We start from the raw sequence: 26,402 nt of genomic DNA, 5'->3' as shown, positions 1-26,402 counted from the left end.
TAGCTTGCACTGACGTCATTGTAGCCGCCATGTTGGTGCACCAGCACGATGATAAGCTGGGTCCGTAACGTCACGTGAAAGCTTTCAATACGATGGATTGGACTGAAGTGCGCGTAGCCGCCATGTTGGTGCCCCAAAACGGTGATAAGGGGTGCGATCGCGCAAACAGCTCGCTTTTCCGTTCCTTCGCTTGCCTTCTCTGGATTTATCAGAATAGTGATTGCGTCAGCGGCCGTCAGAGACAGCGGGGCGGTACCGCAGATTTCCCACATTGTGACGTAGCAGTCAAACCGAACGTGCGGAAAGCGAGCTGTTTGCGCGATCGCACCCAAGGTGGGTGCTTGACGTCACGTGAAAGCTATGAATAGAGCAAAATAAATATTTCATCATTGCACAAAAGGTCTTGCGTCTACTTTGTGAAATTGCACGTGGCACAGATTCGATGGGACTTTACGAGATCGCCCGCAATCATTTTTGCTAAATAAACCGTTTCTGCACGAAGAGCAAAAAAATAGGGGGGTGGGGGGAATGGGGGGGGGGGGGGGGGGGAGGCAGCCGGCGTGCTACCTTGCGTTCAAAATACGCGCGCCCGAAACCGGAAGTGATCGATGCCGACCGCTTGGCGCGCTGCAGTCACTTCGGCCGCTGCTGGCCCTATGGGAGTGTCCCCTCTTGTTGAATTCCTTTCTCTATGAGTGTGTTGTCTGTAAATGTAAGTGACGCTATCAAAGTGGAAGCAGTGAAACAAAAGTTCCTAGGGGTGTTTTCTAAGCAACCCAGAGTAGTAAAGAACTACCCAGCAAGGATAGTTCTTAATCAGAACTGTACGCCAGTCTTTGGCAAGGCCATAAACGTTCCATATGCGCTACGAGATAACGTAGAAAAGGAGCTGGAAAGGCTGGAGCTGGATTGGGCAACGCCAGTGGTTGTGATTCAGAAAAAAGATGGCTCGCTTAGATTGTGCGGGGACTACAAAGTAACAAATCCCGTGCTAAAGACCGACCACTATCCATTGCCTCGTCAGCAAGACTTCTACTCTGCAATAGCGTCCCACTTCCCCTTACCCCTGTGAGGAGTATAGCAGGCTAGAGACGCTCTCCAGGCCGACCTCTCCTCCCTTCTCTTCATTAAAATCTACTCCTCCTCCTGCAATGGAGGGTGGCAAGGTGTTTTGTTCCGCTTACTACTGAGTCCTAACCATTAATACGCACATGGGACTTTTCGAGTTCCAGCGTTTACCGTTTGGTGTAGCCAGCGCGCCAGCCATTTTTCAGTCATTCATGGATGAGGTGCTCAAGGGCATACCGCACGTGGATCACTTAATTGCTACGTAGATGACGTCATTGTGCCGGGAAAACACTTCACCGACTGCCAAAAGACGTTGGAACTAGTCCTGCGGCGGCTTAATGATTACAACGTGACTCTAAAAGAAGTATCTTTTTTTTTTTTTTTTTTTCAGGACACTGTGACATATCTAGGTCACACTGTGTGCGCTGACGGTGTCTGTTCCACGGAAGAAAAGATAAAAGCGGTCACGGAAGCGTCAGAGCCCACTTGCCAAACGGAGCTAAAGGCTTATCTAGGCATGTTAAACTTTTACGCAAAGTTTTTAAGCAACAATGCCTGCGTGGCAGAACCATTGTATCATCTGTTGTGCAAGGGCAAAAAGTGGTCGTGGACACGGGAGTGTGGCGAAGCTTTTGCTGCTACGAAGCAGTTGCTTATCAAGAGTACTGTGCTCACCTTTTACGATGTAGTGAAAACAATTGCTCTGTCATGTGATGGGGCTTTCTCGTATGGGTTGGGTGCTGTTCTTTATCATGAGACTGCAGAGGGACAAGAGAGGCCAGTGACGTTTGCGTCTAGAAGACTTACATCAGGGCCGCGATGTTATAGCGAGGCATTATGACTTATTCTAGTCTTATCATCCACCGCTCACGGCCGGCTGATCCCGTTGATAACACGTTGACCGTCGCTCCGACCACTGACAAAGCGCGAAAAGGCTTTATTACAGGAAAGGCATCGCTACAAAATACCGGCCCAGCTGAGAACTATGCTCAGGGTGAGTGAGAAGCATTTGGCACTGATGTTTGGGTTTTAAAGATTTCACCACATCAGAGCCCGCTACGCAAGCTCGGGTTCCTCAAGCTTCCCGCCAGTACAAACTGCTCCTACAGCCTCGGAAGATACAGCTCATCCGTCTGTTCCGATGTCTAGTGGGCCAGTCGCCGTGCCACTCCTCGCGGTTGCAGGCGCGACAGAATGTGCAAATCCGCAGCTTCCGGTATCTGAATCACCCACGCCCGGAACTGCTGCCCCCGGCTCTTCGAACCAGCCAGACAAAGGTAGATATACCTTGGCCAGACCCTGCATCTACAGCCGAGCTGCAAATTCTTCGTCGTAGTGCACGTGTACAACATCCCCCGAACAGATACCAACCCAGTGACTATCGAAATTAATCTAGCCAGTGCGCGCATTGCTTTTGTTACGGATCACGTGATCCATTGGCTATATAAGGCTATATATAAACAGTCATCCTTTTGCTTGTTGGAATGCTGCCTGTTCGCTTGCGCTGAAATTCACGGGACACGAAATCCGCAGTCACGCCGCCGTATGTATCCCGGCACTAGACGTATACAAAATATTCGCTTCATTTTGTGCTTTTCGTCTAGTCTAGACTAAGCGACTGTGGCGCTAGACTACATGATGTAGGCTACCAGATCTGTGTCCGGCGAACTTTATCGCAAAAATATTCGCTTCATTTCACGCTTAATTAAACAATGTTTGTGTTTGAAATCGGGCTCCCTTCTCCAGCCTGTTCCTCCGCATAGATCGAGGTAACCTCCAGGGCGCAAGGTAAGCAACTTCGTATTTCATTTGTTTATTTTATTGTAATATTCTCATGGCTACATGCTAATAGCACATGGATGGCCCACAGCCAATTGTGAGTGTTGATTAATCGACTGTAATGTGAATGTAAAAGAAGTGTTTGGCCAGTGCTATTGTTAAAAGTAGACTAAGGAGACGCGATAAATCGGAGGTGCATTTCTGGACATCGTCAGATTGCGCAATATTGTCAATTTCGCCATCTTGTCAGCTGATTGGCCCAGAGTGCTGCTGCGGCGTCTGACTGGCTCAAAATTCCGCCATTGCAGAATGTGACAATATGACGGAATTTTAAAATGTGCAGAATAGCACGCCAATTTGAACTGGCGAAATATTTGGTGCGGAAACGTTCAGAAGTGAAGGCCAAATTACCCTATATCTTGAATTTCGCACCCTAACCTCAGCGTCACAAATTTTCTCGTATATGCGCCGTTTGAGCGCAGAAAAAGCACCCAAATCTTCGTTGATTGTCTTTGGCTCAGGGGGAAGCAAGGAAAAGCAGGGTGATTAACTAGACACACGTCCGGTTTGCTACTCTGCACTGGGTGAAGGGAAATAAAGGGCCAATGGCTTATTTAGTTATTTGTATTGCGGAGTAATCGAAACAGATGCCGTCAAAATCCATGGCACCACGAAAAGCTGAAGTGGGAATTTCAAGAGATGTCGCTTACCCGTCTTTCGTTATTCATGTATTCTGTCGTGCAAAGTTTCCTCTCACCACAACAGTGAGCTTTTTGAGACTCTGTGAATGTATTTGCTAACACAGCTTTGTATTCCTCTTAAGTTTCCTTTAAGCAGACCTGGGCAATGTTTCTGGCAAGCATTATAGTGTGAGCACGAGGTCGCGGGATCGAATCCCGGCCACGGCGGCCGCATTTCGGTGGGGGCGAAATGCGAAAACACCCGTGTACTTAGATTTAGGTGCACGTTAAAGAACCCCAGGTGGTCCAAATTTCCGGAGTCCCCCACTACGGCGTGCCTCATAATCAGAACTGGTTTTGGCACGTAAAACCCCATAATTTAATTTTTTTAAGCATTATAGTGTGCGTTGATCCTGCTCAAACCCAAAAGCTGGTAGGTCACTCACTGAGTAAATTATTAAGGCGAAAGCCTGAGGGGTCTATGTTGGCGGTGCCCTTGACGAAACTGCGCCGTGACGAAAAATAGCCGACGCCGCAAGGAGTAAAATCGCATCAACAAATGCTCGGATTGACGTCGCATTTCTTAGGGAGGTTCCTGTAAACAAAGTAAAGAAGTGGCTTTGAAAAGAAAATTTGGTACATTTCGATCTGGGTGGCAATTGAAACCAGGCCTCCGGGGTGCGAGACGAGCACGCTTCCCCGAAGCCACGGCTGCTCCGTCCTGGCTAAAGGTGTGGCTATATATATATATATATATATATATATATATATATATATATATATAAAATGAAAATTTGTGCGTGCCTGATTGCACACGTCACGTGGTCACAGAGATGTGCTCGTGCCACTGCTCGCACATTCGTCTTCTTCCAGTTGGCTCCGATGCCACTCAGCATGCCAGCGTTCCCATACTGCTCGTGCCACTGCTCGCACGTTCGTCTTCTTCCAGTTGGCTCCGATGCCATTCAGCATGCCAGCGTTCCCATACTGCCCCTCCCCCTGCGAAGGCACTGACGGCACTCTCCCACTACCAGTAGGTGCAGCGGTTTCGGCGAGTTCTGTCGTGCGCTCCGATGGACTGTTGCCACAATTCTTCTGGACATATCTTAATTGTGACAAAAAATGTGGAATAAGGCTTTCGCCTTAACGTTTTACAACCGTGTAACACTTGCTCTCAAAGTACATTTTTTGTATCTAGGCAGTGGAAGCTCGGCAAAAGTTTGTGAAACTTGCTAAACTCAGTATTTGGCCCATTTACTCTATCTTTACCGATAAAAAATATAACTAAGCCTGAGCAGACACCGTTAGAATTCACGACGTCACGGTGAGCTGGTGAGAGCGTCACGGCGAGCTGCTATATAAGCTACAGCTTATATAGCAAATGCTTCACAGCACAGCTTACCAAAATTTTTTACCAGAGACAAACACTGCATTGATGCACGTGCCGCACCTAGATGCCAACTTTTCTAAATCGCAAAAGAAAGCCACATGGGACATATCTTACATAAACCTTATAAACAGCCCTTTTCTGGCTTTACACTGTCAGCACTGAAATAATGCGTGGTCATTCAAACAATGGGTGAACACCCCTTAACTCAACTGCCCCATCCTTCATCTATATATGTGCACATTTTGCTCTGTCAAAATGCCATCATTTTATTTTACATTTCCAAGTCTTGCATAAAGGTCCCCGAGCTCCTTGCAGAACCTGTGTAGAGGGAAGCCCATAACATTGTAGAAATCGCCGACAATCTTCTCCACCAGGCTTCCTCCTTTCCCTTGGATTGCGTAGGCTCCAGCTTTATCACTGCATGAAGTCAAAACCAAGCTTGTTTGGACCATAAATATGGCAGCACCTAAAAGTTTCAAAACCATGTTTTTGAAGTTTCAAAGACAGGCATATAGAACTAATTGTGACACTTAATATCATATTGTATTCACTCCTTCAGTGTGACAAAATAAACAAAATAATATTGCATCTCTCGCATCTTCTGGACAGAGACAATACTATATTTTATCATTGATGCCAGGGCCAACGTAAACATGTGCCCTCACCACCTCTATCACAGTGTAAAAGAAACTCTTTAGGTGTGGACAGCATGCCTTGCAGGAAGGGTTGATAATGTTTCCTGGTTCGAAATTGTGAAGTGAATACATGGCCTCTCGGTGTTTACATAGGAGTGCGGCTGTAAAATATGTACTTCAGCTGCCACTACCAAGTCCATTCACGTGTATAGTAATGTTTCCCTAGAACGTTGCTCTCGCCACGTAATGTAAACAGTGACATATGGGCCCTCTTTCCGCTCAAGGAGCCCGACACCATGAGGTGACTGTGATCATACTGTAGGTCTGTCGCATAAGAGCCTGAAATGGTTTTTATATGAGAAATATGCACTGTTCTGGTCTTTTGTACAAAATTGCACACAACCACTCAGCAGGAACACCAGTGTGCGTGCACACAATGCTCAGGCCAGTAGTAGATGGGAAAACTATGGTGGGTAGAATGCTGCCGTTCTGCTGCTGTGTTCCACTGCCATGTTCCGCTGCAGTGTTGAGCAGAGCATGACGTTGCATCTATTTTGTTTCGTTGTTTTGCAGCCAAGCTGACTGCACGTCACTGACGTCTGCCGACATCTCTGAGATAGATGTTAAAGAAACATTTGAAAAAAGCCAGCTGTGCCACTTTCATTAAGTGGTGCTATGAATCATTGGTTTGTTTAAAGGGGCCCTGAACCACCCCTCGGGTTTGGTGAAATAACATAGTCCACGGGTAGCATACACTGCTGTGAACACCTCAGCCAAGTTTTGCTGTCGTATATGGTGCGTGGAGCTCACAAGCGGAGCGCGAAGTTGCCTTTCTCTCAAATGCTCTCGTTTCAATTCGTTTCAACAGAAACCATGATCCTCGCTGTTTTCTGTGTGCTTTATTTTGTAATAAAGCACATTCCAATACGCGGCTGCTATTAGTCGCCGCAGGGTGCCCCACGAGTCCACTGGCTAAGTGCACTGCGACTCGCTGAGGGCAACCGCATTTGGCTTACGTTTAGCGTGTCGTAGGCACCAAAATCGGAAGTCGTGGCGTCTACATTAACATCCAAAATGAAATTTGAACTGTGCGCCATGGTGATGTTTCGAAGGCAGAGCGTTGTGGCCCCGCCCCACCCCACCGTAGCCTTCGCAGTGCAAGGCATTGAGGAAGAAAGGGGAGCACAGTGGAGCCCGTGTTTGATTCCCAATAACTCCGCTTCTGCTGAACGCATTGAAATACTTTTTGCAGCAAAGTATTACTGAAATTGCCTATTTTCACTTCAAATGTCTTTCTCCACTTCCATAAAAAGTGGTTCAGGGCCCCTTTAAGGGTAGCCTGAAGAAATTTTATATGCAAGCACTCGCACCAGCATTTGTTGCACTATGTCCACACATAAAAATATATATTTCGCACCATGTTGGCCTTTCAAGTCTAAGTATACATCAGCAAACTCAATCATGAGTAGGCTCACTCAGACTCATCTAAATACAAAACCACCTGTTAATCTGGATCCAAGTAAGCCTCAGTGAGCCAATGTGGGGTCCCTTCGAGTGAGCACCACTCCATCCTGCTAGGGAGTCTTGAGTGAATCCTAGTGAATCTGAGCTTGCGTGAGACAGCAAATATGTGCAAGTTTCAAACACATGCAGTAGTGCAACAGCCAAAATATTGGAGCAGTTTTTGAGCACGAAAATCTTGCTTTTGGAGCAGGAAAATCCAAATTTGGAGCAGGCTACGGAAAAAAATAAAAATGTTTCGGAGCACTAAATCCCAAATTTGGAGCAGTTTCAAAAAGAATGCTTACTCGTAGAACGCCATAAAATTTACCCCACATAATAAATGCACCCCCCAACTTTGCATTGGATTTATGGGGGGAAAAAAAGTGCGTCGCGAGTATATACAGTAATACACATTAACAGCATAGGTGAGGGCAGGGACGCGATCGGAGATCGTTGTTCAGGGTGCGCGTTTAGTTTCGCCGTGCACAGTTGACCTAGGCCACGCCCGGCGAAATTGAATGCACTGTGCTCAAGCTCGGTGGAGTGGAGGAAGAGTGCAAGTCGAGGATCACTTAAGAAGACGGGGCCAAGTCTGTGAGCCTGCAAGCCTGAGTAAGTTCGTGATTTCACGATTCTATGAAAGTCTTTATTCCCAATTGTACGATTCTGAGTATGCCTGCCAGAGTCTGGTTTCTGTGGGTGAGTTCAATTCAGTTCAGTGGGGTCAGATTTTTGGCGAGACTGTCAGATCTGGTTGGGTCTGATGTTCATGAGCCCAGCTGAACCCGAATGAGCCCCAAGCTAAATATATCTTTTGTAAGCGAGTCTGAGTGGGGTGTGCATTCTGCTGACTAATGAGTCCAAGTGGCCATTTGGACTCATCATATCCGCACCATTGTAAAATAAATTATACATGTGAGAATATGTAAGGTGTGATGCAGTGGATGCTTAAATCAGAAATGAAAAAACAAGGATATAGCCCAACTAAAATACTCACAGTGGCTCTCCCGTATGTACATATGCTTTGATAATTTCCTGTGACATAGGAGCCATGAAAACCTCCGTTGTTTCATGAAAGGTCATACATCTGAAATCTTAAGCAGAAAAATAGTCAAACTACAGACATGTGGCAAAAGACATGAGAAATCTAGTTCTAGAAAAGCATCAAAAGTCTGGAAAGATCAGTAGGCTTCCTTATGATGAACGACTTAATGGTGCTCAAGTGGTCAACAAATTCGCAACTAAACAACCCTCTCAGCAATTTTTCATTCAATAGTTTGTCCTTCTGCATAAGTAGAGTGATACAGTCATATATAGCATTTGCCTGAGCTGTCCAAAAGGTTCTTATTCCTAGAGCATAGGTTCGGGGGGAGATGGAAATGCATGATTCGGTGCCAATAGCGCACACACATGAACAAAAAAAAAAACAAGGACGAAGGACAAACAAGGTCGCACATAGCACTCAGCGTATCCCTGTCTCACCTCCATCATTAGTTTTTGTGTGCTACATACATAAAGCTTATTACCCATGTTGTCCAGAACAATTTTTTTTAAATTCATGTACCCTAAAAGCCCAGAGGAGATAGGGGAGATTATAATGAATGGGGCACAAAATACATAACTAAACAGAGAAAATGTGAACTAGAAAACAAGAATCAGTAAACATGAATTAACGCAAAAACAATGACTTATTACACAGTATATACATTGAGTGGGAAAAAAAACGCAGTATAGTATTCACAAGGTTGAAGGTTCCTAAGACACTTCTAACACTTATCATAATGCGCGGTATTGCATGTATCTGATAAAACAGCCCGAAATAAGACAATGACCTTCAGTATACATCCCTGAACCTAAAAGGAATTACAGATTAAATCATAACATTATGGAATTCTAATTGGAACGTAATAGAATGAAATTTATTTTTCATCTTTCCATTTCTTTCTTTCCCTCCCCTTTTTTGAGAGATGAGGGGAGTAAGGATTACTGATAGCCATTAGCTCAGATTTCAGAACTATTTACACTATGCATGTGATGTCAGCAGGAAGCAGATTCCATTGACGGATAGCGAGGAGGAGAGGTGAGTGTAAAAACGGATTAGTGCGGGCAAAGATAGGTTCGACTTTAAGTTGGTGATCAAGTTGCAAAGACACATGGTGCGCTGGCCTGATATTTAGAGCAATGTGGGACGAATGATTGTGGTAATGTTTGTCACGATCAACGACACACCACACGTTCGTCCCGAACTTATGCTTTATTATCGCACGCCAGCCATGCACACCACACCACTCCACGTTCCTTCGTTCACCTCTCACCCCCGCGCACACACTCACTCACTCCCGCACTCGCGCCACCTCTCTTCTGCTCCGTCAACTACTGTTGATCCCGCGCTTAGTCTCCGAGAACCGTGGCTCCTCATCACGGGTCTTGGGATCGCTTGCCCCGGCCCTTGCGTGTCACAACTCTCCCCCCTCCTCGAATTGTGAAGCCGTGCTGGTAGGGAGAAGCAATGGCTCATGGTAAAGCATCAACAGAACTGCGTGGGCAGTAGTCCAATGACGTCCTGTAGTAAGATTGCTCAAAACAAAGTCATTGTCGCCTAATCATTTGAGTACACAATAAGGTCCACTTCGCCGCGGTGCCAATTTTGCCGAAACGCCCTTGTTCACATCACTCAAGGTGTGAGAATCCAGGAGCACAAGGTCGCCCTCTTTGATGGTTGTTGGCTGCCGATGACGGTCGTAACAGGATTTCTGCACCTTCCAAGCAGCTGCCTGATGTGTCTGAGCATATTGGAGGGCCTCTCCAAGGCACCGCTGAAGTTCTGCAGCAAGTGCATGATGTGTTGCTTCCAGAGGCTCCATGTCCTCCTTGTCAATTGCAGGTTCCCATGGGGTGTACAGCTCGGGCCGTAACACAACAATACTGGAGTATATCCGGTGACAACGCTCTCGGCAGTACGCATGGCAAGGCCGATCTCGGGTATATGGCGGTCCCAGTCTTTGTAGTTGGTGCAGTATGCCCATAGACATTGCTTAATTGTACCATTGTGACGCTCCACCATTTGGCCAGCCGGTCCGGTAAGGCACCGTGTGACGATCTTTGAAGCCTCAGTGTTTCATAGTGTGCACCATAGTGTGCTAACAAAGGGCTTGCAATTGTCGCTGGTGATGGCCACAGGTGTGCCATGGTGGCGGAAGACTTGCACCATGCACTCCAGTATTTTTGCACTTGTTGCTGCTCGTAGAGGGAAAAGCTCTGGGAACTTGATAAATTTATCAATAACTACCAGCAAGTATTTGTGGCCCTGAGGTGTAGATGGCAAGGGCGTGATAATGTCGACACTGAGTTCTTCCATGGGTGATGTTGTCCACTGACTGCTCAGGAGGCCTTCCGGTTTCTTGCGCCGAGCTTTTGTGCGCTGACAGACAGTACAGCATCGCACATACTTTGATATGTCAGCCCGCATGTCCAGCCAGAAGAATCGTGCTGCAACATGCCTCAGAGTTTTGAAAAATCCAGCATGGCCTGCAGTGGGATGGTCATGGGCCATCTTCAATGCCAGCTGCCGCAAGTGATTAGGTAGCCACGCTACCTTCTGGTTGCCTCTTTGCTGAACCAGTAGTCCACTTGGCTGCAGTTCCGTTGTTTCTGCCAGATCGCGAAAAGGCGATGTTCAGGGTCTGAGCTTGGGAGCCGAGTCCCTTGGCTCCCAAGAGGCAGTCATCACGAGCCTGTTCTTGTACAAGCTGTATTGTGTCACTCAATAGCGAAGAGTCTTTCTCCGAGGCAACAGCTACTTCATCAAATGTAATTTTGCCTTCAGGTTCTGGAGCAGCAATGGGGAACAGCGTCTCATGCACGTTGTCATTTAGGCTGTCTTCACACTGGAGAGGGGCTCTTCTCAAGGCATCAGCGGGTATGTTTGCCAGCCCTCGTCTGTGCTTGATTCGGCAGTTGAAGCCCTGCAGCCGAAGAACCCAACACTTGACCCTGGGTGAAGCATGGTCGGTATTAAACATCCATGCCAGGGAGGAGTGGTCACAGCGTATCTCAAACTCTGTAAATTCAAGATATGCCCTGAACTTGTCCACTGCCCAGACTACTGTCCAGGCATTCTCTCGGCTGCTGTAAGGACTCTGCTAATGAAGGATACAGGCCGCAATCCATCAGGGCCAGCCTGCAGTAGCACAGCTGCAATCCCAATGCCACTTGCCTCTGTCTCTACCACAAAGGGTCGATTTAGATCTGGGAGGCTTGTAACAGCATCCTGAGCTAAGGCCTGCTTGAGTGCAGTGAAAGCCTGTACTTGGCACTCCTGCCACTGCCATGGCTCGTTCTTCTTCAAAAGTTGGTCAGTGAGAAGTGAGGGATGAAGCTTCTATAGTAGCCGGCAAGTCCCAGGAAGGCTTGCAACTGCTCAACTGTGCTGGGTCTTGGGTAATCCAGCACAGCACGCATCTTCTCCTCATCTGGTCTGCGCTGCCCAGGGGAGATGATGTGGCCTAAAACTTGAGGGACTGGCAGCAGACCTGTATTTTATGTGGATTAATCATAAGGCCAGCACCCTCAATGCGTTGCAGCACTTCCCTTACATGCTCAACATGGTTCTCCAGTGTCTCCGAGTAGACAAGAACATCATCTAAAAACGCCATAGCAAAGTGGTGATCGATTCCCTGCAGCACCCAGTCCATCAGGGTTTGAAAAGTTGCTGGGCCGCCTGCTACCTTGAAGGGCATCCTCGTAAATTCAAATGTACCTTGATGGCAAATGAAGGCCGTTTTAGCTATGTCGGCTTCCCAAACAGGAACTTGAAAAAACCCTTGGGAGAGATCAAAGCTGGAAAACAACATTGCTCGGCCCAATTGCGCTAGCAGCCAGTCTGTTCGGGGCATTGGGTAGGCAGGTACTCGGGTGCGTGCATTTAACAGCTGGTAGTCTACAGCGAGCCGGTAGCCTCCAGACTTCTTTGCAACAAGCACTGGGGCACTAGTCCAAGGGCTGGTGCTTCGTCTTATAAGGCCCTGTTCGAGGAGGTCATCCACACAGCCCTCAATGATCTTTTGCTTCTTCACATTCACTGGACGTAGCTTGCACCTCACGGGCGCACTGTCCCTTGTGTCAATGCGGTGCTGAGCCAGTGTGGTACATCCTGGAATTGTAGTAAACAGATGGCTAAAGTCACAGAACTTTACTCATGCTTGGCTGTAGCTCCTTGGTGGTAGCCAAGTGCATGTTCTCTATGTCCGGAACCACAAGCACTTCTTCAAGGAGGCTGTGCAAGTGGTACAACTCTCCATCTTCTATTGCAAGTGCTCTCGCTGGGTCCTTTTCGTGCTTAGCAAATGGCACCATGCACTGTGGATCAGTTCCATCCACCCAGCGATACATGTAAGGAGATGCCTGTTGCTGTCAAAAAATCTCTGCCCAGCACAATGTCCCGACACAAGTCTGGCCCACCCAGGAAGTGTTGACTGTGGCTGCTTGTGGCCCACTGTATTTTGCACTTGAGGGAAGTCGTTGACAGAGACCAACCTGTTGCCAGGCAGGGTGCTCGTTCCTGTGTCTTGGGTTTGGCGCCCGACTCGACCGCTACCCTTGCCGCCGGTGCTCCAAGCAAGCTCACTCTCGAGCCTGTGTCCAGTAGGGCCTGGAACGTCGTCCTCCCAATCTGCACTTCCAGGAGAGGCTCCTTGTTGCTGGCCAAGGCCGCTACTTGCAGCACAGTCTCGCAGGTGCTTGCCGGTGTAGCACCTACCGTCTCCCGTTTCCCGTACACTGAGAGCGGATATGTCCGATCTCGTTGCATTGGTAGCAGCGGGGCAGGCCGCCATGTCGACCTGTAGGGCACTCACGAGCTATGTGACCGACGCCTCCACAGCGATGGCAGATGAATCCTCCGGGGTCAAGCGGTTGGTACCTTTGCAGCTGTGACGGCGCTCAGAGATGTGGCCTCCTTGTGGTAAATGCGACCAACCCGCGCAATTGGTCTTGGTGGTAGGAGGGCTGTATCGCCGCGGGGTGCAACGGCCAGAAGGATGCCGCCGGCGGGTTGATCACAGCGGCGCGGCAGCCGCTGTGATCAACCCTCCGGGTTGTGTTCCCGGCAGGCAGGCCGCGGTTATAGCCGACTCGAAGGCCAAGTCCCTCGCGACTTGGTCAGTCAGAGGTGGTGGTGGCTTGTACTGCATGCGCCTCCAGAAACACTCCACGAGGCCATCAACAGCCTTCGCCAACTCTGCGAGACTGGCAAACTGCCTTCCCTCCACCAAATTTTGGAGTTGCGGGTGCATCTGCCGCAGCACGCGGTCAACTTTTTCCGACTCGGGCACTTCGTCGCCAATCCGGTTGTAGTACGCCACGATTGTATAAATAAATTCTTTTAAATTTTCTTGGGGATGTTGCGTCCGTAGCTCCAGCTCTTGCTTCAAGCGGCGCTTCGCGTCAATGGAGGAGAACTCCGCAATAAACGCAGCTGTGAACTCCTCCCACGATGCGAAACGAGTTCACGAATCACCACAACTTCGCGCTACCTTCCAGCGCAGCGGGCACAATGTGAGTAAGCCTCTTGTCGGCGGCGACACCGCTGACCAAACAAAAGGTTTCCAGCCGGTCCAAAAATTCATCGGGGGGGTCTGCGGGTCATTGAACCCCTTATACCTTGGAAGCTGACCTCCCGTGGAGCGCAGTCGTTCGCCGGTTGAACCGCCGCCCCCGTTGTCGTAGAACTCGGAGGCACTGCCTCGGCCGCCATCAGTCTTTGTCTGACAGCTGCCGCAACTTGCTCACGTTCCATGGTTGATCCGGTTGTCTGCCCCAGCATATGCTGCACTAATTCTTCGGGAACATTCACTGCCTCCATGTCCACGTTAATCCTGGATGGGCCCCCACTTGTCATGATCGACGACATGCCACACGTTCGACCCGAACTTATGCTTTATTATCGCACACCAACCATGCACACCACACCACTGCGCGTTCCCTCGTTCACCTCTCATCCGCGCGCACACATGCTCATTCACTCCCTCCCGCCGCTGTCTTCCCCGCACTCGCGCCACCACATCCCTCCGTCAACTACTGTTGATCCCATGCTTGGCCTCCGAGAACTGTGGCTCCTCATCAAGGGTCTTGGGCTCGCTTGCCCCGGCCCTTGCGTGTCGCATGTTTATGAAAGAATGACAGTAGTGTCAGTAGCCTGCATTTTTCAAGAGGAGCTAGATTAATTGAAGATTTGATTTCTGTAGCGCTTGATGTACGCAAGTAGTTTCTTGTGATGAAGCGAGCATCCTTCTTTTGCAGAGACTCCAGTTTGTGTTTGAGGTAGGCCTGATGTGGATTCCAAATTAAGGAGGTGTATTCGATTTTAGAGCATACTAAGGTGGTGTAAGCAAGAAGCTTGGTCTTGCCTGTGCACTGCATTATAAGCACAAGGTAAGCTATTTTATTGTACAGCACGCAGATACATATACAGCATTTAACTTCAGATTTGTTAAGTGACACTGTACTTTCGTTCCAGCTGTGGTGTAAAAAAAAGGCCACCATAGTAACGTCATTCAATGCAGTCACTTTTCAAGAAATCAGAAAAATCTTCCTTCCGTTTGGTAAGTATAACCATAGTCCAATACTTTTTCTGGTCGCGAAACTCCGCCGTCACTTTATGGGAGAGCTTGATATGTCGCATGAAGCCGCCGTGCTGCGGCGCCACTGCAGCTGAGAGGCCACCTTTTTATTTATTTATTTATTTATTTATTTATTTATTTATTTATTACAAATACCTACAGCGCCCGAGTTGGGCATTATCGTAGGGGGGTTAAATTTTTCTCCGTGTTAAACCCAGAGAGACTGCAGATGCGGCCAGCACGGCCTGAAAGTTTGAACACGTACTTTATATAATGTGTATATATATATAATGTGCTTGCGCGTGCGTGCACATGAGTGCGTTTGTGTGTATGTGTGATTCTCAGTAGCCTGTTCTGTTTACAAGATTTGCTTCATTTGTATATTGCAAATAAAATCGGTGCCTATTAGTGCCTCAATGAGAACCATAAGCACATATAAAAACTTTTATCTGGTTTAAACAATCAAATATTTATGTCCTGTAACCATGATTGCACTGTCTGTGTCTTGATATTTATAGACGGCAAATTCTTCGCATAACCACTTAGTTTGAGTTCTTGCCTACGCATTTCACATGCTGATAGCAACAGCTATTGACAATTCTAACATTTGCTTAAGGTTGCTACCTCAGCACTGCGCTTCCAGCCAAGCAAAGTAGGCTTCCTGCCGTGATAAATGGGACATGAGGAACTTAGTGCAACAGGAAAAAAAACAAGATGTCAGTTTTCTGTGTCAATACAACTTTCAGATCGTTTTTGAGCTCTACACTACAGCAGTGCTGAGTGAAAGCGAAAATTAAATGTTATTTCTCATAAGCATTTTCACGGCAACATTTGTGCAACGGACCGTCAATCCTCGTCACTCTGCTCATGCGAGTTCGAGATTAATAAGCGCAGTGCTGAGTCAGTCGGGCATATTAACCCCTTTGGGTTTTATAGGGTATATTGACAACGAAAAGCGCGTTTGAAAACTTTGTCGCACATTTGGAATAATAGGCACAAAAACTAGCAAAGCTTGTGATACATGAAAATGACAATACTTCTGTTCTAGCAAGTGTTTCATTCACGGCTACGATCTGCCGATGTACCTGTTCCAAACTAATTCTGACAGTCCTAGAACATTTTATGTTACGTGTGATTAGAATCTGTCGCCATCGCCTGAATGGCTCGAGTGCAATCTGAATTCAATAACAGCATACGACCTTGAACTCAGGTTGCCGTTTAGTGGCAACGCCACACCGCTAATGTCTTATTCTTTGCACAGCATATAAAAGTCACTTAAAAGTTTTTAATCGAAGCCGGTTGGGCCAACTAACAACATATTTCTCAGTAAGAATAATTCTATGCGCGTCGTCTGCTGGACACACGGAGCTGCCAGCTGACTCTGAGATTGTTTACTTTTTGTACGCGCTTTGATTTCGGTTAGAAAACACTTTCAGGTGTTCCAAGTTTGGATACTCTAAGTGGTAAGACAAAATAGAATGTAAATAAAATCGAAAAGAAGCTGGGCTTTCGGCCGCAACATGACCAGTGAAGAAAAAAATACCGAGCGGCCGCTCGGCTAGGTGGTCTTTCTTTTACTATGGCGCCCCTAGCGGCAGGCGCTGGCTCTATATTAAAACTGAGGCGGGAGTTTCGTGACCAGAAAAAGCTATTAAGGGTCTATGGTATAAGTATGTTCTCGTGGTAAAGAAACTTGTACGTCACTATCATAGCCTCGTTTCAATCCTTGTGTAGAGGTCACATTAAAAAAAGTTCAAATGTGGGGCTGAACATCCCAAAACTGCAGTGGTTTATGAGGGACACCGTAGTCGAGGGCTCTAAATTCTCATACCATATTAATCTGAGGATACGCCATAAGAGTCACAGTAAGCATTTCTCTCCTGCGCAAACTTGACCAGACAGTTTGAATTTTGTACACACTTTTCTGAACACAGTAATAGTTACGTCGATTCGTGACAATGACTTACCATCTTTGCACCGATAAATAAGTGCCACACCTGTTTGGACAAAGTGCCCTGCTCCGCTGAGCCTGGGGAAAGAAAGTAATGCAAACATTGAGTTACAGAGTGGCTACAAAGAGTAAAACAAAAAGAGCTGTCCATTTTCACCAAACTTGCGAAGGCGCAGCATTTACACCATGCCTGCATTCAATGGGTTAGGGATATATCCTGCATTAGGTTTCTCACCTACATCTGTCAACTTTTCTCTGCCAGCCACATCTGTGGTCCACATAAGGCAAAAGAACTTTAATGTCGCAGCTCGGACAACTCCTGTGCTAGCTGCCACATTTGTCACTGCTTCAGCCATGGCTATGTAACAATTTCATGTAACAGCATTGCCTTACCAAGCAATGACTGAAAAGCTAACACATAGGTACTTTCTAGATATTGAAGTTCTACATAAGATTCCTACACAGAAAAGCACTGTGTGCTTTAACATCAACAGCCACAAAGTTTTTTTTTTTTTTTCGATTCATCCTGCTGCACAACTTATTTTTCAAGAAATTGTGAACATGGGCTCTTTTCTGGATTGTAAAAATTTGTGGAACAGTTTGGTAAGAATTGTGGCAGTGACATTAATTGACATTCAGAGAAAAAAAATGGAGCTGGGCAGGCCACATAATGCATAGGATGGATAACCAGTGGACCATTAGAGCATACAGAATAGATACCAAGAGAAGGGAAGCGAAGTCGAGGACAGCAGAAAACTAGGTGGGGTGATGAAGTTAGGAAATTTGCAGGCGCAAGTTGGAATCAGCTAGCACAAGATGGGTAATTGGAGATCACAGGAGAGGCCTTCGTCCTGCAGTGGACATGAATATAGACTGATGATGATGGCAGTGAGAATACCTTTTAGCAACTGCTGACTACTTCTATCAGTAACTAGATAACAATGAAAACCTCGAGCAAAGCTGAATTCTGTACACATTAATACATTTTATCAGATATCAACAGGCATTACATGACATTCAACAATATTTGCACGTAACAAATTACATGTAACTAATTGTAATCAATTACATTCATTGGTAGTTTTGTAATTGATCTATTACTAACTCCGCTACTAAATCTATTACTATTAGTAACACTCACTGTAATTCACTTACTCTTTTCAGTAACCAATTACATGCAACCAGCTCCTTTATTGATGAGACAAGCAGTAACAGGGGATGCAGCTTAGAGTGCTTGGATTTGGTAGGAACTATACTATAGAACACCCAAGGTCATGCCACGAAGCTGCCTCGTGGATGCGCATTTTCAGACAGGCAAATCCGGGTGCTTAGTATTTGTTTCCTCATCTTAGAACGATTTGACTGCTATGGTTCAATAGCGATGGCCACATCAGACGTTGATGCTAGGAACTCAAATACAGTCGATTTTTCAGCTTGTCACTGAACCTACCGGAAGCACCTTCTTCAAGCCCCAGCAACAATGAAAACAATGAAGCACTGAGCTTCATAGAGCACACAGACGCAAGCATAGCGCCATTGTGTGACCACAATCTTGTGTGCAAGGTGTTTGTATGATACAACACCGCTCTTCACTCCACACATTAAGCACGTTTTCAGTGTCATGGCTGGTATCTTTACAAAAAACAAGGGAGGGAGACTGACGAAAATTTTGAAAAATTATTGTCAGTGAAGATAAACAATGTGTAAAGGGCTGCAGAGGACACACTGAAAGTAAAGGAATTGATGACATTCTAGTAATTTCTCAATTACTTTCCTGAGGCAGTAATTGGTACTTGCAATCGATTACATTTCTGAATGAATTATAATTGCAATTGGTTACTTTTTCCCTATAACTAGTACAAGTCTGATATCAACAAAGGGCTTCAGTGTCAAATTTACAGGAAATTTACTGATTGTGACATTGTGAGCCACGTCACTAAAGACAAGAACTAAAATCGAGAAGCACAGGACGCATGCAGAAGTAGTGGTGCTGCTTGCAATGAATTTTTATGAAATAGACCAATTAGTAATTTTCATAAGTTTAATTAACAATTGTTTCTTTCACCTGCTCAATACGTCATCATCTGAAGATGTTGAACACACAAACAGTGTTTTGTCAAAAGTATCGGAATCCTCCACCACCTCTTCAGAAGGCACCACCACCTCTTCAGAAGGCACCGCACTATGAACAAAGCCAACTTACTCATTCAGCATGCGTTCTGCATCACTGCTGTCCTTGGGCTTCTCGTACAGACTGTTGCCTTTCACAACAATTGTGTCAGCACCAATCACCAAATCGACTGCCTCCTTCAGAGAAAAAAAAAATTTGAATCGCAAGGCAACAAAAAACAAGCATTTTCCTCAGCACTTGTGCATTCCTTAGTAACATCAACATTTGTACATGCTATAGCAGTTGATTTCAGTGGCGCACCGACGGGGGGGGGGGGATCAGGGGGTTGTAACCCCCCCCCCCTCAGGCCGACTTATCCCCCCCCCCCTTTTGTTTAACCCCTTTTCTTTCCTTACGCATTTGAGTACTGCAACTAAGATGTAAGACGCGCAATCGTCTATACACTCGCAAAAAGCGCATTTCTTTTTTAATTTCCCGTGAAGAAATCGAAATTAGTGCTGTTTAGATGGTATTGGCAAACTGTCAACCCCCCCCCCCCCCTCCCCTGGCAGAGATCCTGGGTGCGCTACTGGTTGATTTGACCTTTCCTCGGAAGTCAAGCCTGTTGAGCAGTCACAATAGGCCCACCCGCTTTTTATACATTTCAAACATGATTTCAACCAGTTCTGCATATTCCATTAGTGCTTATTCTATAAAAGTTGAGTGTATTTACATAACAAGTATATCATTAAGGTTCCAAAAATTTATGAAAATGAAGTCGTAACATTTCAGAAGCATGTATACAACTTTACACCGAAAAAAAATGTTTCATGTTTGGTAGAGTAACATATATCTCGCCCCTTTTTATCACCATCATAATTAAGGTATATCACTTGCCTACACAATCTAATGCACGACTAGAGCTCAAGAAGTAGTTTATCGGACAAAATACTTAATTCTGACACTGTAGCAGTTGACCCCGTCTGTACCTGATATGAAATTCCAAAAAAGCAAAAATATTTCCTTTGTCTAAAATGCGGGTAGTTTATTTCTCTTACGCGGGCAACCTTATTTCGAATGACAAGTTATAGTGTACGGTGGAAGAAAAGAACGAAACACTAAGGGCAGTGACATTTACAAAGAAACGATTATATGGTATTCTGTGTTAAGTTCAAGCACAACACTTCCGTCCTTGTAGAACGTTTAAAGGAAAACAAAACACTTACATTCTTCTCTTGAAGGACTCTGGCGACATCTCTTGCTTTGCCTTCAGCCGTTCGCACGCAATATTCGGCCGGAGTGGTAAATGCATCCTTGTCGAGATTCTCCTCGAAGCTGGAAGCCACGACATCGTAACGAAAGCCCTATAATGGCATCTGTGTCGTTAGTACACGCCCAAATTTAAGAAACCAAGTCCAAGAAAATAACTGACCGAAACTACACTAATAAAAGAAAGCTTCGGAGGGGCTTGAGGTAAATCAGATATAACTTAATACGAATAATTAATGCATTCCTCCACTAGAACAGTTCTGGAAGCTCAGGTGTGCACATCCATACGTATGTTGTATTCAGTGATGTAGCAATCAAGTAACAGTGAATATACACATATCTGTAACCGGTGTCACACGGCCACGGTCGATCGCGATCAAACCCGATACGGATCGAAATTCTCAACCGCGAGTGGCTCCCTTCCGTAGCCTTTCGATCCCGATCGGGTTCGATCGCGATCAAAAGGGCACCGTGTGACTCCCGTATTACTTAACATCGTATTGCGCGCGGAACTGACCAGCATGTTGAGTATCTCTTTTCGTCGTGGTGATGCACTGGCAAGAACGATTCTCTTCTTGTCTAGCGCGCAAAGTAGCGGCTCAAGCATTGTGTATTACTTTAGCGTTCTAATACTTCACAAAAGCAACAAATGCGAGCTATAGGCACAATACTGCAAGGACTTCGCGCTTTAGAAAAACATTGATGAAACTAAAGAAACCCCTAAGAAACCATTGAAACAATTCATGAAAAACACTAGTGGATTGGATTGGCTAGAGTGGGCTCAAACAAAAATGAACGTATAAATAAAAAGAGGTAATGTCTTCAAAATGTCTTTCTGCTGTTGTATTATGCTGTTGTTGTTAAAACTTCTATTGCATTCAAATACTCGCCATATATTGTCACCTTTGCTTCTAGCACCTTTCCGTCTTGCGTTAGGTTTAACAAATATGGCTGCCAAAACGTCACGTATCAGTGGGGTAAAAAACAATTACGGCCTTTCAGATTACTCTGAGAGAGCCGTGGCTAGGATGGTATTATAATCATATGGAGCGCTGGTAGGAAGTTGGCTTTCACCTATCAATACATTTGTCTACAGTGCAGTTGTCATTCCGAAACTCACGTTTTCTTTGTCTCGGGACTAACAGCAACATCGCAGCACGCCAAGTTGCAAGAGCGGAACGCAACGATCTCAAAGGCCATGTAAAACAACCTGCCCACTCGGGACTTCGTTGCAGCGAAATATGCCGCCTCTGTCGGATCTGTTTTACATGCACGAGCAAACAATGACGCTAACAAAGAATCGTTCTACGTTTATTTCCCTTTTCTTTCTGTCGAGGTTGCGATGTTGCACTTTCTTACTCCACCCCCTATTTGCACGCGCAGCGCTGCACATGATGGTTTATCAACGCGCAAATTTCGAAAGGGTCTCAATATAACTAGAAACGAAAAGCGGCTTAATTCTGATTTTCATTAACTGTCAACTAACTTATCTGACTAGTACACTATTCATATTTCCTATTCGCAAATCTCGATCAGGATGTCTACAATCGAACGCCCCTACAACGAACGCCGCCTCTCCAGCATAGGCGGAAAGTTTTCATTCTTCAGCTTTCCGAAACCTGTTGAACCTACAGGGTGTTTCAGCGAACACTTTCAAAAATTCTTAAAGGTTGCCTGTGGCAGATAGCACAATTCTAGTTCATGAGCTGGTCTACTCGATGAGGCAGACATTACCTGCACAAGAAATTGAAAAGCATAATCGAATAATTAACAAAAATTCACTGATAATGTTTTAACTAATTACTTGATGGCTCATATTGCAATTTACAAATTTTGGCCGTGGAGTTCGCAAGGCGGATCCACTTGGAATGAATTCTCGGGAGGACACCAGTTTCGAGATATCATTTCTCGAACTTTGCGGAGAAATGCATTGGCGCTGTTGTCGTCGCCGTGATGTTCCGCATTAAATCCATAAGCCATATACATGAGCGACCCATACCCTGTGGGTGCGGGAAAAAGCACGTAACAGTGAGCCGAAAAGGATGGCGGCTTGATGGCATTATTTCCCACGCGCTCAATATTCGGGTTAGTTGTAGGTCACGTAATCAAACGCGAATGGGAAGGAGAGCACGCGTCTTCTTCTCTACACCTGCCCTAGCTGTGAATGACTGTGCGCGGCTGACGCTTATGGGGCCCGCGTGCCATATCTAATTGTTGGTAATCACTGGTGGGTGCAATGATAAAGGGCGACCAGGGATGGCTGCTAACTTCATGCGCGCTGTCTTCCTTGCCGGGCTGTCTTTCTGCGCCCCTAGTGTTGCAGTGTTAAGAGACAGAGGCCATCGCAGATCACTCACAGAGGCCGTCAGTAGTGGACATAAAAATAGGCAGATAATGATGATGAATCTAATTTTCGGAGTTGCGGTGAATCGCGCGGCTGTACGAACCGTTCGCCTCCGCTGCCGGTGTTCTTCACAATGCTTGCGTTGTGAAAGCGAGTGCTCGAGGTCATCCAGTGAGGTATTTACAGGTTTACATGGTCCGTGCTTACTATGTCCACTTCGCTTACTATTTTAATTTTAGGTGAATGTTTACTACAATTTATATGGCCACTATAACTAACGTATAGACTCGTGTAAGGGCCACACTTTTCTGTCGCGATTTTACGAGTCTTTCATGGGACCGGGTCATTTGACCTAATTTTTCCAACTACGAGTATGAAATCCGCCGTAAACCTCCACGATCGCCTCCTCTCGACATCCAGTTGCGACGCGCGAAAGTACGCTGCGCGCGACAATTCGCTGTTGAGCCCGATCAGAATCGGCGCATGGAACGTGATTGCTTCTCGGTTGAAGGTCTCTTTTTTTATTATTATTATTGGCTGTCAAGTTATGGGTGCCGCCCTTACACGGGTGCGATCCTTACACGGATTAACACGGTAAGAATCTTCCTTCGTGTAATCGTCTTCTACTTCGCTATCACTAATACTGCTTCGCCTTCCCGACCAAACTGCACTCTTTTTTATTTTTTTAGTACTTTGAGTCCGAGTATAAGCGCTGCTGCGCATGACTTCTAGACTTCTATTTATTCTGATTTTGAGTGAATCCGGCTTGGCATCATTTCGGTTACTGAGTGAATTCTATACATAGGTTGCACGGACGTCATCGCGGACGCCATATTTGGGTACCAGCAGCTCGAGAAGGGGCGTAAGCAAGGAACATGACAGCAACAAAAAGCGCGTCTTGCGTCGAACGTCAGAGCGATAACAATGATAAACCGGTGAAAAACAATCGCCGTGAAAAAGCAAAACAGTTTGCGCGTGATAATACGTTTCACTGACGTCATCGTAGTCGCCATCTTTGGGTACCAGCGCGGTGAGATATGGCTGCGTGACGTCACATGAATACTATCTATATACAAGGTGTTTCAGCTAACAGTTTCCAAAATTTTAAAGGTGGCCTGTGGCAGATAGTACAATTCTAGTTCATGAGCTCGTTACTCGAAGAGGCGGGCATTACTTGCACAAAAAATTAATATGCATAATCGACTAATTAACAAAATTAACCAATTAAGTTTTAGCTAATTACCTTATGGTCCATGTGCAATTTACAAATTCTAGCCGTGGAGTGCGGATCCACTTTGAATTAAATCTCAGGCTGACACCAGTGTCGAGATATTCTCTAACTTTGCGGAGAAACACATTGGCGTGCCAGTCACTTTCTCAACAAAACGTCGTTTTATGCATCAAAACACAAAAGTATGAAAAGAACAAATTATGGGATTTTACGTGCCAAAACCACGATCTGATTATGAGGCACGCCGACTCTGGAATAATTTAGACCACCTGGAGTTCTTTAACATGCACCTAAATCTAAGTATACGGGTGTTCTAGCATTTCGCCCCATCGAAATGCATCCGCCGTGGCCGTGATTTGATCCCGCGACCTCATGCTTAGCAGTCCAACACCATAGCCACTAAACAACCACGGCGGGTAAGCGCAAAAGTAACTGGAACGCCAATGCATTTCTCCGCAATGTTCGGGGATTAATATCTCGAAACTGGTGCCATCCTGAGAATTAGTTCCTAGTGCATCTGCCTTGCGAATTCCACGGCTAGAATTTGTAAATTACAACACGGGCCATAAGTTAATATGTTAAAAACCTAATTGGTGATTTTTTAATTAGTCGATTATGCATTTCAATTTTTTGTGCAAGTAATGTCCACCTCTTCGAGTAGACCAGCTCATGAACTAGAATTGTGCTATCTGCAACAGGCAACCTTTAAATTTTTTTTACTTTTTTGGAAGTCACCTTTAATTTTTTTTTTTTTTAAGTGTTTGCTGAAACACCCCGTATTTATGGCCTCTGCATTCAAGAGGCGATGTTTCCATCCCTAATGCGTAAATGTTCTAAATAATTAGAAGAGCTTTTTTTTTCTTTTTTTTTTTTTTTTGTCGCCAGTCGTTAGCATTGCCTACTGGAAAGAGAATCAATATTGAGACACATATCATTCACGTGCTTTTCCCACGCCGTTGATATAAGACTCTGCCGAAGGGGTCACTGAAGTCTGCAGGTTTTTTTTTTTTTTTTTTTTTTTTTTTTTAACAGCGAAATGACCTGCATAACGAAGGACTTCCTATGTCCTGGCCGAATTCCTATCTGCCATGTGTATTGTGAGCACCTGTACAGCAAAGGCCCCTACAACGAATTTTCCTGTACAATGAATGACTATAGACGACCCCGAGTGCTGATTCATTCCTTTACAACAAACGCACGTAGCGACGACGCCAATTTCCTTTGTAACCGCCACAGAACGGCGGTTCACATAAGAAACGCCGATATGCGGGAGAATCCTTACCACGGGTCCGGACACCCCCCCCCCCCCCCCCCCTCCATTTCTTTAAATAGGGGCTCGGTCCCCCCTCGGCAGGTAAACTGTAGCACTGCGGCACACGTTCGACAAGCGCTCGAGGTGATTTTATTACCAATAGTGCCTTGTGCGGGGCAATTCTAACTGTCCAATTTTTCTATTGACGATTTAATCGCGATTAATCGGTTGACGTGGCATGAGCAAAAACAGGAAGGCACGTATTGTCGAACGGCTGCATGCATTTCCCAGAGGCACAGCACGTGACCGTCACCACCCTTGTTCGAAGCTACCTGCTAGTGAATTAGTGAAGGTTCACCTTGGGTTTCTTTAAATTACGAGTTAATTTTCGTTCGTTTAATTGTGCATTATGAATTCTGTGTTATACCGAAGACGCATGCATTTTGTCCACTTTTGTAGGTAAGCAGGTGTGAAACCGTAAAATGTATTGTTGTAGTGCCTGAGGCTGTCAATGAAGCAAGGCCAGTAATGTGCTGTGTTGCAGCTAGACTTCTTTGCTTTGAGTTCACGTTCACCTCCCTGGTTATCTTTGATAAATCCTTTCCAAAATGCCACTTTTTTAAGTGCTTGGTTGAATCGGCAAATTAAATAAATGCCCGGAATACACTCAGAAAAATATATTTATTTGCAGAACACCCATAAAATTTGTTTAATTTTGGGCAAAGTTTGCTTCACTGCACTGCTTGAAGTTGGATTTTTTTCAGCGCCAATAAAGCAAACTAAAAAAAAAAATGAACGTTCCAAGCACAACTTCTGTGGGCTGTAGAGCTGTGACGAAACCGACTGTCACGTAGAATCCCATTTAGTCATGTAGGAAGGCGCTAGTACGGCACACATCAAACCCAATATCACAAGCAGTATCAGTGTACAATAAAAACGTCAGTAAAATCCGGTATTTTTCCTGCGTGCTTCCATTCTTTTGACCTGTTTCACTGCCGCCGGAACCTGAGATTCAACGCTTCACTGATGTATATAAATTGAAACATGTGCAGCTAGGCGCACGTAAAAAAGCAATAAGAAACATTTAATTTCTATGTTTCGGCCGGACGTGCGGACAATTTCAGACGGTCATGCACTCAAAAAGGTTGGATGGCGATTCAACTTCGTTGACATCGGTCAAACGTTGTCGCTCCTGAGCGGCTATCACAATAAATTACACGGTTCATCCACTCCATTCTCACGCCCAACTGCCCCAGGAAGAGATGGTCTTTTCATCAACTTCAACTACACGTTCAACTTCAACTAGACGCCTTCCAACTTTTTTTTTTTTTTTGCCAGGATGGTGAATCACCCCCCGGAAAGAGACGCCTATGACAGTGTGTGTGTGTATATATATATGAGCTAAAATAATAGAAACGTTTGCTCGGCCAGGAAACATGCGGCTTTCGTACTTTAAAACTCACTCTTTACTTAGATAGGGGGAAAAAAAGTAATACAGGACACACGCTTGCACATGTACATCTGCGTCGACAAACCACCAAGCAGCCTTGCAAATATTTTTTTTTTTTTTT

General features: G+C 45.7%; 1 protein-coding gene across 2 annotated transcripts; it reads right to left on the bottom strand.

Annotated features, from left to right (window-relative positions):
* Positions 1-5,170: 5,170 nt before the first annotated feature.
* LOC119442421 (probable bifunctional dTTP/UTP pyrophosphatase/methyltransferase protein) lies at positions 5,171-20,742 on the bottom strand. 2 transcript variants are annotated; one of them, XM_037707293.2, is made up of 6 exons: positions 20,522-20,742; positions 19,962-20,099; positions 18,829-18,932; positions 16,642-16,703; positions 8,053-8,149; positions 5,171-5,334 (listed from the first exon to the last, which is right to left on the bottom strand). In XM_037707293.2, the coding sequence occupies exons 1-6, from the start codon at positions 20,609-20,611 to the stop codon at positions 5,184-5,186; spliced, it is 642 nt and encodes a 213-aa protein (XP_037563221.1). In that variant the 5' UTR covers positions 20,612-20,742; the 3' UTR covers positions 5,171-5,183. The 2 variants fall into 2 exon arrangements, with proteins under 2 accessions (XP_037563221.1, XP_049518087.1); XM_049662130.1 differs by lacking the exon at positions 8,053-8,149.
* Positions 20,743-26,402: the final 5,660 nt, after the last annotated feature.

Source organism: Dermacentor silvarum, chromosome 2 (assembly GCF_013339745.2).
Source record: "Dermacentor silvarum isolate Dsil-2018 chromosome 2, BIME_Dsil_1.4, whole genome shotgun sequence".
Lineage (NCBI taxonomy): Eukaryota > Metazoa > Arthropoda > Arachnida > Ixodida > Ixodidae > Dermacentor > Dermacentor silvarum.
The sequence above is the reverse complement of the archived record's forward strand: the minus strand, read 5'-3'. Positions and strand labels throughout refer to the sequence as shown.

What these genes read in the sequence shown, in the direction of transcription:
- LOC119442421 (XM_037707293.2), bottom strand. Translation starts at nt 20,611, where the DNA reads ATGCTTGAGCCGCTACTTTGCGCGCTAGACAAGAAGAGAATCGTTCTT. An exon ending in GAGTCCTTCAAGAGAAGAAT is followed by an intron (nt 18,933 to 19,961) that starts GTAAGTGTTTTG and finishes TTTTCTCTGAAG; the next exon opens with GAGGCAGTCGATTTGGTGAT. An exon ending in GCAGAACGCATGCTGAATGA is followed by an intron (nt 16,704 to 18,828) that starts GTAAGTTGGCTT and finishes TTCTTTCCCCAG; the next exon opens with GCTCAGCGGAGCAGGGCACT.